Genomic DNA, 11,029 nt, shown 5'->3' on the forward strand with positions numbered 1-11,029 from the left:
AGAGAAAATTTGTACAAGGGCCGCTATCGAACCCGGCTCCCCTGCTTACGAGGCAGATGTGTTAACCACTTTTTTTTTCTCTTTTTTACTATTTTATATTTTCGGTCTCCTTGCCATTTTATATTTTCTTTTCTTTTCTTTTCCTGGAGGGCAAGTGCTCTACCATTTTTTGAGAGAAGGTAGGAGATAAAGAAACCTTTATTATTCACAAAACCATAGTACGTCATTATATATTAAAACTGTTCTGGAAGGAACCTCGCTGCTGTCCTACCATGCAGCATAAAATAACAACAAACTCAAAGTGGCGCAACCTCCAGCACCCTTAAGAAAAGTATTTATGGATATTAAAACAAAATTCGAAGTAACAATCCATTGCTAACTGTGCAACTGTTAGTTCTTTCTAGGTCGCATATTCGCATAGTTGTCCTTAGCTGATCACTTATACTTCGGGTGCGCCGGGTGCGCAAATATGAGCGGCAGTGCTCATCTTTGTGAAACCCAACAAGTAATGGCGGGTCCGCAGAAATCGTTCCTACGTAACTGGCATACCAGGTCTTGTACATCCGTAGCCGTAACAGTTTTCTGTAGCCATCTTGCAAGTGTTGCCAGTAATTCAGTACGTTCAAACGTCTGTGTCTGGCCATTAAAACTGCTACACCACGACGATGACGTGCTACAGACGCGAAATTTAACCGACAGGAAGAAGATACTGTGATATGCAAATGATTAGCTTTTCAGAGCATTCACACAAAGTTGGCGCCGATGGCGACACCTACAACGTGCTGACATGGGGAAAGTTTCCAACCGATTTCTCATAAACAGCAGTTGACCGGCGTTGACTGGTGAAACGTTGTTGTGACGCCTCGTGTAAGGAGGAGAAATGTGTACCATCACGTTTTCGACTCTGATAAAGGCCTATCGCGGTTGCGGTTTATCGCATCGCTACATTGCTGCTCGCGTTGGTCGAGATCCAATGACTGTTGGGAGAATACGGAATCGGTGGGTTCAGGAGGGTAATACGGAACGCTGTGCTGGGTACCAACGGCCTTGAATCACTAGCAGTCGAGATGACAGGCATCTTATCCACATGGCTGTAACGGATCGTGCAGCCACGTCAGGGTCCCTGAGTCAACGCATTGGGACGTTTGCAAGACAACAACCATCTGCACGAACAGTTCGACGACGTTTGCAGCAACATGGACTATCACCTAGGAGACCGTGGCTGCGCTTACCCTTGACGCTGAATCACAGACAGGAGGGCCTGCGATGGTGTACTCGACGATGAACCTGGGTGCACGAATGGCAAAAAGTGATTTTTTCGGATGAATCAAGATTCTGTTTACAGCAGCATGATGGTCGCATCCGTGTTTGACAAACATCGCGGTGAGCTCACATTGGAAGCGTGGATTCGTCATCGCCGTACTGGCGTATCACCCGGCGTGATGTCAATGCGAACAAGAGGTGAACGAGACGTGTAACCAATGGCACCCCATACCGTCTCTTTGAACAGTGGACGTTAAATTTCAGATGTGTTACGACCCGTGGCTCTACCCTTCATTCGATCCCTGCGAAACCCTACACTGCAGCAGGATAATGCACGACCGTATGTTGCAGGTCCTGAACGGGCCTTCCTGGATACAGAAAATGTTCGAGTGCTGCACTGGCCAGCACATTCCTTAGATCTCTCACCAATTCAAAACGTCTGGCCAATGATGGCCGAGGAACTGGCTCGTCACAATACGACAGTCACTACTCTTGATGAACTGTGGTACCGTGTTGAAGCTGCGTGGGCAGCTATACCTGTACATGCCATCCAAGGTCTGACTCAATGCCCAGGCGTATCAAGGCAGTTATTACGGCCAGAGTTGGTTGTTTTGGGTACTGATTTCTCAGGATCTATGCACCCAAAATTGCGTGAATATGTAATCACATCTCAGTTCTAGTATATTTGTCCAACGAATACGCGTTTATCATCTGCATTTCTTCCTGGTGTAGCAACTTTAATGGCGAGTAATGTATATGTAATGGATCGTCATCCCTGTGATGCACGCCACTGCGTCCTGCTTATGATGCAGAAAATACGTTTCCTCTGGAAAAAATACTTCGTTGGAAGATGTTGCTGTATATATAGTGCGCCGCATGAATGCTAGTATCTCCCTTGCTAGGGTCCAGACAGCCAACGCGTCGCCGCAGACCAGCCGGTGGTCTTCCGTATCCAGCACGTCGCATTGTTGACACATGGGCGAATCCGCCAAATGTATTGCGTACTTTTTTGTCATTCGTTGGTTATTTCCGGTTCACTACAATGTACCACGTGGACCTGACGTATGTAGGTGGGGGTGGTGTACGGTGCGCCACACCACGTGCTAATTAACGGCTGGATGTTTCCGGTCGACCTTGTTCCGGGTGATCTGTCGAACAAGCAGGTGGTACACGTCCATCGATGTAGACAGTTACGTTCGACAGCTTTTACCGACGTCCCGACAGTGTTCAACGATGAACGTGCGCACATACGTTAAGGTTGGCGATGTATGGCCGACACTGACCGGAGGAAAATGCGATGTTGGTACTAGTGCTTTGATGGTCGTCCCCGTAAGCGAGTCATTCCTGTTGCGCCACCGTTTTAGCATAGTATTAATATACATGGCACGCGCCTTCTCGTGCTCGTTCACAATCGAACGCCCCCTTCTTGCGCTGGGAGGGTAAGTGTGTTGAACTGTACCTTAAAGAGCTGTCCCCAGGCTTACATAGTGCCCAAAATCCGCTTGAATCCCCATAGCCATCGTGCGCGTCATGAGGAGAAGGTGTTTCAGGTGGCACATCATGGGCGCGAGACAAAGGTTGACGAGTAACACTCGCTGCAGCATATCCATCGACCTAGTGCGTACAGCCACACTGACGTGCGGACTCTGAATAACAGCCGTCGGTAGTCGTCCGCAGGCGTTTCCGCCGTCTCTTTATCAAAGGTGATAACCAAACGGCGAAGGGTTTGCACCACAAGTAAGGATCCTTTCGTTCCTAGTTCCAGTCCACGCCCCACATGCATGAATTGTGATTTTGGGAAGTTGACCTCGCTGCCAGCTGCCATCCCGTACGTCTGTAGCCTATCCAGTGTTGATTTAGTCTCCCCTCATTCTGGAGACGAGGAATTAATGTCATACGCTCTGCATTTGAATGACTGCGGCGAAGGTTGAGTGGCACGGTTCTAAGGAGATCGCATATAGGAGGATCAACAAGGGCAACCCTGCCTGAGTGACCTTGAGATCTTAAAATACTCAGCTGATCACAGTCAATGAGGTGGCGCCGTGCAACAGCCGCATCACTGGAGTGGTCAAAACTGGCGAGACACCCATCCTATCAATCAATCACCACCGCCAGGTACACCACATGGCCCACTCTACCCAAGGCATGATCGAAATCTACAGCAACTAGTCGCCCCGCCCCCCCCCCCCCCCCCCCCCCCGGAGGCGGCTTGCAGGCGCGAGGGCGACGAAGTCACGATAGTCTCACAAGGCTGCATGGACATTACTGATGCCACCAAGAAAGGTCTGATCGGCATGTTTTCGATCCACCAGTGACGTTTTGGTACGGCTGCCAGTATGCGCACAAAGATCTTGCAGTCACTATTAAGGAGGGTTAACGACCACGGGGCTACGGTATAATGAGTCCTTCCGTGAATTTAATGGGAACCGGTACTTCTTGCTGCACAAGCTCATTAAACATGCATAACCACATCGGTATCATAATGGCCACAAAGGCACGGTAAAATTCCCACGCGAATCCGTCTGGACCTGGGGACCTGTTGCAGGCACCTCGTGTAATCGCTTCCTCCAGTTGCTCACACGTAATTTCAGATAACACGCCCGCTTCCCTGTTCACATGCGTCTCGACTGGGATCTCTTCAAGGACTTTCTCCAGCTCCCTCTGGTCCTGCCCGTTGCTCGCATAGAATCTGCTAAAATGATCCGTGAACGCCTGTGCTATGCCCCTTTGTGTTGAAAAGCGACGGCCATCGCCGAGATCGAACACATGAATTAACGTCCTTCGTCTTCTTCTTCTTTTCTTTATCACATAATGCCTCGAGGGAAACTCTCTGGGCAGTCACCCTGCGACCTCGCGCGTTTCTTCATACCCGCCATCCTTAGCGTCGCAAGTTTTACCAGCTTCGCCTTGACACGGTGGACGACCGTCTGGAGTATGTGGTTGACCTAACAGTTCCCGGAGAGCCGTAGAGTAAAAGTCAGTGATCGTGCGCTGCCATTGAGAAACCTCCTTCCCGTAACCTACTAACGTCCTCCGTGAAGCTGGCTTCGCACACTCGATCCACCACTGCTGGACAGAACCATAACGGTTTCGTCGACGAAGGCAGCCATGCTACGCTTCCTCCACCATGCGCCGGCATTCTGCATCACGCAGGTGGGAGAAGTTCATTTTCCTATTATCCCTCCGTCTCCATACCTGCTGTCTATCAAGGTTAACCGTACAAATATATGCCTCGTGGTCTGTAAACGCTGTCGGCCATATTTCTGCGCGCACCTTCGACATCGGTAACGCCCTGGAAGCGTAGATCCGATCCAAACGGCTCGCCTAGTGGCTCGTAAATAATGTATATTCTGCTTGGTTGCGATACGTCAGGTCCCACGTATCGACTAATTCCATATCATGGGCCAGCTCCCGAAGTTCTTGGCTAGGAGTGTAGTTAGGATGTTGGTCCTTTCTGTCGAGCACACAATTAAAATCTCCTCCGACTATGCAAGCATCGAATCGTCCCTGAAACAACGGTGTAACCTCATGGGGGTAAAAATATGCTCTTTCCCTTCTCTTATCAGAGCCTGACAGTGCGAATATACTGATCAAAGGTATTCCACCTGTGGTCACGGCCGTACCACGGGCAGAAGGCAAATACTCCACTTTGTCTGCACGTGTCCCTTACTTTAACAGTACCTCTGTGCCAACGCCTCTCTCGTCCTAGCCGCTAAAGCCCGAGGGAGGAAGCACCCGAACTTCCTGTAATAGCGCTATGACTAAATCTGAAGCCTTTATCAGGTCACTGAGCATCATGATTTTCACCGACGTCCCAGTGCTATTGATATTAACTGAGCGACCGAAAGGTGCCTTATCTGCGTTGACAGCCATGCAGCAAGCTTCTCGGATAGGGTCTTTCTTCCGTACACAGGCTGCTTTCTTACTGACCTCCCCGCCATCTCCTCACATGGTCTGCCATTATTCCGAGTGTGTGGGAGCAGTTCCTCCGGCATTATCTGGCTCTTCTGACCAGTCCCTATAATTGTCGTGCGTCGTAGGCGCCGCAGCCTCCTCGATAGCATGTTGCCGTCGATCGAACTCCTCCGCCGTTTGCAGAAACAGACAATGTCTGATAGGATAGCCGCAATCAGTGATTTTACAATGTAACTTTTAATCCGTCTTGATTGCAAAATGTTTATTCATATGACCAGTTTAGATTCCTTTAGAACCATCTTCTGATCTGATATTTCGGTTACAGGAGTAACCCGTCCAAATACAGCAACTTTCCCATGCTGGTGTGACGCAGCATGTGAAAGTTGCTATATTTGGACGGGTTACTCCTGTAACCGAAATATCAGATCTGAAGATGGTGCTAAAGGAACCAAAACCGGTCATATGAATAAACATTTTGCAATCAAGACGAATTAAAAGTTACATTGTCTTCCGCTGTTTCTGGAGCATCGTCATCGGAAGGTCGTGTCGCCGTCCCGCTGGCCACCCTTGCACCCACGATAAACGGTTTTTCTATTTCCATGGTTGTCTGCTCTGTACCCGAGAACGCCTCAGAATTGCCTGCTGGATCAGATTGGTCGTTTTGCACCGCGAGGCGGCGCTTCTTCCGGCGTTTTGGTCATCGCTGTGTTCCTTGCCGGCCAGAAAACGGGCCTCTGAATCAGAGGTCAGCACGGTTTCTAGTTGTTCGTGGGGGGGCGTCGGAATTGAGTGACGTCGCAATATCGACGTCTGTAAGTGCCTTATCTGAAGGGGCCGCAAGCGGCACCGAAGAGGGAGCGCCCTGCGACTGGTGCACGCGGTCCAGAGCAACGTCGTCCTTCCGTGGCTCGCCTCGACCTGCCTCTGTGTGTGTGTTTCGGTGCGTTTCTGTCTCACAGCCTACGTCATCGCGTAATGCGGCGACATAGGTCATGGGGAGCACAGTCGGACGCGGTGTGAGAGGGGGATTCATCCCGTGGCAGCTGCAACAACCTTCGTTGAGCAGCTGCAACAACCTTCGTTGAGCACACTCAGAACGGACGTGTCCGTCCTTCACACACCCAGAGCACGTCCTTGGTAGTCCGTCATAGATGACAATCTCCCTGAACCAGTGACGTACAGGTATGGCGGAACGTGTTTTCGGAGTTCTATCGCTATCTGTCCGACGCCATTGAGGGCAGGATAAGTTTTGAAACTCGCCCATTTTTCAGACACAGGGGATTGGACCGTTCCGTAAGGACGTACGGCGTCTGTCACCAATTATTCTGGCTGTTCGAATGGAAGCTCTAAGACGCGGATCGTTCGTTGTCCCATGCCGGAGTGTTCAACTGCAACCGCTCCAACATTTCCGTCCGAATGACGGAAACGGAGTCCTTGTAGGAGTCGGAGTAGTAGTTCGTCACATGCCGCTTCACTGATTAACATGACATAGACCACGCTGCTGACTGTTCATAAGTGTATTCCAACTAGAACGTCAGATTCGGTTTTTAACTCGTCCCCTAAATAACGTTCGATCTCGTAAGCCTTCGGCCGAGCATATTCGTTAACAAAAAAAATAAATATATGTGTCGATTTGCGGAACGACAAGGCCACGACTCGTTCTATGCATTACCGCGGCACACCGCTACACAACGTAAACACCTCTCGCTCAGACGTGCGGCAGGGAAGTGAACACCGTCCGAACCGCTGCGTCGCTGAAGGCTGAATCAAGCTTACGCTGACGGCATTACAGTCGATCTACAGTCCAGTTCTAATGCCGGTCCTCTAAGTTTCCTCAACAGCGCTTCTCGAAAAGGGCTTCGTGTTCCCTCCAGGAGTACGAGAGGTATCTCCACAATACTTGCATAATGATCAAACCTACTGGGAGCATACAAAGGAAATGACACAATTCCAGAATCTTTGTTCATCCCACATAAGTATGATTTTATATATATAGACGGAAACGGCGAGTGGAAATTTGTACGAGGGCCGGGAATCGAATCCGGGTCTCTTTCTTACGAGGCAGATGCGTTAACCACTAAGCCACCCATTTCTTTTTATTTTGTTATTTTTTTTATTTTTTATTTTTTGGACCGGGACTCAAAAGTGGATTTCCAGCTTATCGCGAAAAGTCGCCTTACCTTTTTTCCTTTCTTTTTAGACGCTACCCTTCTTTTTTTATTTTACAAAAATGGATAAAGGAATGCCGTTCCTTTTCGGCGACGTAACCAGAATAATAAAAGTCGTCCCTTTACGACATAAGGATGCTCCATGCTATAGCCCACTGCGGATTTTCCGATGACTACCGTATCGCCACTGTGTTGTATCCGTTATTTATTCTATCTCATTAACAAAAAGGAACTGGAAAGAGGTTCGAAGGTTAACAAGTCATGGATAATCCAGCTGCGAGGCGGGCTATGGAATGCGCTCCAAAGAAAATTAGAAAAAATGTCTGTATTTAGAGTTGTTAACGATCGCACAGTGTCTTTCGTTTAGGTAGTACCAAAAATCGGGTACAGTATTTTCGCCTTTGCCGGATAGGTAGTGAACAGCGTGGCCGCTAATCCACGCAAAAGAGTTCGTTTTTGCTCTTGGGAAATACAACCCATCTGGGAAACGAAGTCATCGTGTAATTACCCCGTTGGGAGTCGTGCGTGTGAGAAAAGTCAACATCTGGCGCACCAAATACCGAAAGTCCTTTGCCGAGCCGCATTCGAAACGATGTTCATCCGTGTGAAGCACTTGACATGTGGCACACAATAGTGAGTCGGCGAGGTGGATGTGATGTAGGCGGGACTGGCACAACTGTTTCCCTTTAACAGTTATACACCATGAAGATTGCATGTCAGTATCAATGGTGGTGGCATTCACTAACTGCCACACAGCACGCCACTTTGTAGTGGGGTGTTTGCTTTCAGTCACATTCAGCGTCCAGTTGCATGGCAGTATATATCGCCCTCGTCGTCATCAAGCATGTTGGTAGTAGTGAGGTGTGGATGTAGCTTGATTCAAGGAAGAATTGGCTAATGGAGAAGAAGGGTGCTGGTGTGTCCGATATCGTCACAGGGGGTGTGAGTGAGGCGGGTCGTAAGGTTCTCCAGTAAGAGACTTGTGAAGCACGTCGGGCTTCGTCTCCACAGGTGCAGGTGACAGCTGACGGACGGGGCCTTCGCTCTGTTCTGAACATGACAAAGGCCTAAACCCCTCTGCTCCTCGGGAGGGTTAGGGACTTGTAACGAATCTTAAATAACATGCCCTTACTAACAAAGGATCCCAAAACCGCCAACATGCGGTGGGACAGAGTATACATTGGCACGGCGGTTTACACAAGTGCACGGATCACCATGGCAGGCTCCGCACCTCGATTCAAGTTCTCACTGCCTCGCCAGTCTACTTTAAATACTATCTTGGAGTCTTGGCAATTGGATTCACATGCATGTTCTGGACTAACAAGTCAGCATCGAACGTAAGTGGGGGATACAGACTGAAACTTATGGCCAGGGATTAACACGAGGGATTGCAAACCACTGAAACAGTAACCAAATATGATTCTTGAGTTTCTCCCGGCGTATTTGATAATCAAAATATCCACGGGTGTACTGCCGGTCTATAGTGTCCAACGGGCACAATATTTCGGCGATCAAACATGTCGCGTCTGAGATGACGTCGGTGTGATGGCTCTGTCCTCCGTGTGACGACGCCGTCGCAATCTGTTCCACCGCGCTACCGTGGCACGGGGCGCGGACGGCGGAGGGAGCGCGCCGCGGGCGGAGGGTATTTAAACCGGCCGCCGCCGCGACCGAACCCACCGCACGCACGCACGAGTCGCTGAGATGTGCAGCCGCGAGAAGGACGTACCTGCGCTTGCTAGCGACGCGAAGGGTGTGGCAGATCGCCGTCCGGCCGCGCTTGCGCCGTCGGCGGCCCCATCTGGCCCCCCACTTATGACGACCAGTGCTATGGCTATGGATTTGGTGGACACAGCTCCGGAAACTTTGAAGACAGCGCTGTCTGTTCCGCTCCCCGATTCTGAAGATGAGAGCTCCACCGCCCCTCAGCCACGCGGACGAAGTGGGAAACAGAAGAGGAGGGCAACAGCCGCGACGTCCGCTGTTCGCAGCTCGCCGATCGAGAAGAGGGCCAAGCAAGATTTCGCCCCTGACGCTGATGGTTTTGTCCCGGCCCGGCGCACTGCAAGACGCATGCAGTCATCGACGACGCTTCCAACTGCCGTCGCCAATTCATTCGACGCGCTCGCTGACGCGCCGGACCAACTGCCGCGCGATCCTGCGCCAAAGAAAGACTCCCATCTCCCGCCGGTGGTCCTCCATTTTCGGCCTCCCTATGGGGAACTGCAGAAGTTGTTGCGCAACTGGCAACGGCCGTGTATACTGTGAAGCCTGCCGGACGAGACCTGTACAGTGTCACACTCCGAACTGCTGACGACTATCGCCGGGTCACTCAGGAGGCGTCTGAGCGTGGTATCCCGTTCTATACCCACGCTTCCGCACCTGACAAAGTCTTGAAGATTGTCATCCGGGACCTCCCATTCAACATGGAAGCCGATCACCTGCATCGCGAACTCGCTGACCTGGGCTTCTACATACGGGCAGTCGTGAAGATGAAGTCTCCTAAATCGTGCGATGATATGCCGCTCTTCCTGGTCGTCTGCTCCGAAACCGTGGAGAACCGCATACTATACCAATTTACCCGGGTCGCCGACGTTCCGGTTCAGACCGAAGATCTTCGCTCCAGGAGAGGCCCTGTGCAGTGCTTTCGCTGCCAGGGGATCAATCACGTCGCGCGCCACTGCTCTATGCCGGACAGATGTGTTAAATGCGCCGGCGCCCACGCAGGAAGTGCGTGCCCCCGTCCGCCCACTGAGAAGCCAACTTGTGCACTCTGTGGCGGTGCTCACGTGCCCAGCTATCGTGGGTGTGAGGTGTGGAAGCGTGCCATCGCTCGCCAACGTGGCCAAACACCAGCGCCACATCCGAAGAAGCCAGCAACGAGACGGCCCGGCGTCTCTTTCGCGGCGGCGTCAGGGGGCGCCCTCACCGTCCCGGCTGCGTCGGCTGCTCCTGCTCCTGCCGCGTCGGATGGCGTGCCGATACCTGAGGCTCCTGCGCCTCCACCACAGCTGCTAGTGGCGGACGCGGGTACTGTCTCTCCCGGGCCGTCGGCCAGACCACGCCCCGCCAATCGCCTGCGCGGGGGTCAGCGCCCCGTGGGTACCCAGCGCTCAGCACCGTCAGTCGAGCAGCCCCAGGTGGACTCTCCAAGCGAGTCAGCCACGCCTCCCCCTTCCAGCGACGGGGCCACGCCGGCTGCCTCCACCGCTGACCTGGCCAACCTCGTCGCGCAGCTCACTGCCTTAGTGACCAGTGCTACGAAATTGATTGAAGCCCTGTCGCAGCAACTCACCGCTGCAGTGCCGCTGGCCTCTCCGGCCCCGACCGCTGTCAACACTCACCAGCTGCACCATGGGCAGCGTTAGAAGGCTCACGGTCGTCGCGTGGAATGCCAACGGCGTCCGCACTCAAGCTGGTGAACTTCGCCAATTTCTTCGAGATGAAGCCGTCGACGTCTGCCTTATCAACGAAACCTGAAGCCTGGGGTCGACGTCAGGGCGGCCAACTACTCCAGCTATCGCACCGATCGACTGACGGCGGGCGGTGGGACAGCCGTTTACGTCCTCAATGGCATTCGTCATCACGTGATACAACTTCCACCACTGGCAACCCTGGAGGCCACTGGTGTCGTCGTTCACACCTCGGCGGGCGCCATCACGTTCGTCGCTGCCTATCGGCCG

General features: G+C 52.0%; 1 protein-coding gene across 1 annotated transcript; it reads left to right on the top strand.

The window, feature by feature from the left end:
• Positions 1–9,050: 9,050 nt before the first annotated feature.
• Positions 9,051–10,714, top strand: LOC126332389 (proline-rich protein 36-like). Its single transcript, XM_049996583.1, has 2 exons — positions 9,051–9,585; positions 10,074–10,714. The coding sequence occupies exons 1-2, from the start codon at positions 9,051–9,053 to the stop codon at positions 10,712–10,714; spliced, it is 1,176 nt and encodes a 391-aa protein (XP_049852540.1).
• Positions 10,715–11,029: the final 315 nt, after the last annotated feature.

The sequence above is a fragment of the Schistocerca gregaria genome, chromosome 2 (genome assembly GCF_023897955.1).
Source record: "Schistocerca gregaria isolate iqSchGreg1 chromosome 2, iqSchGreg1.2, whole genome shotgun sequence".
Lineage (NCBI taxonomy): Eukaryota > Metazoa > Arthropoda > Insecta > Orthoptera > Acrididae > Schistocerca > Schistocerca gregaria.

Coding starts and splice junctions, on each gene's coding strand:
- LOC126332389 (XM_049996583.1), top strand. CDS start 9,051: ATGTGCAGCCGCGAGAAGGACGTACCTGCGCTTGCTAGCGACGCGAAG. Junction 9,586..10,073: donor GGAACTGCAGAAGTTGTTGC/GCAACTGGCAAC, acceptor GCGCCCACGCAG/GAAGTGCGTGCCCCCGTCCG.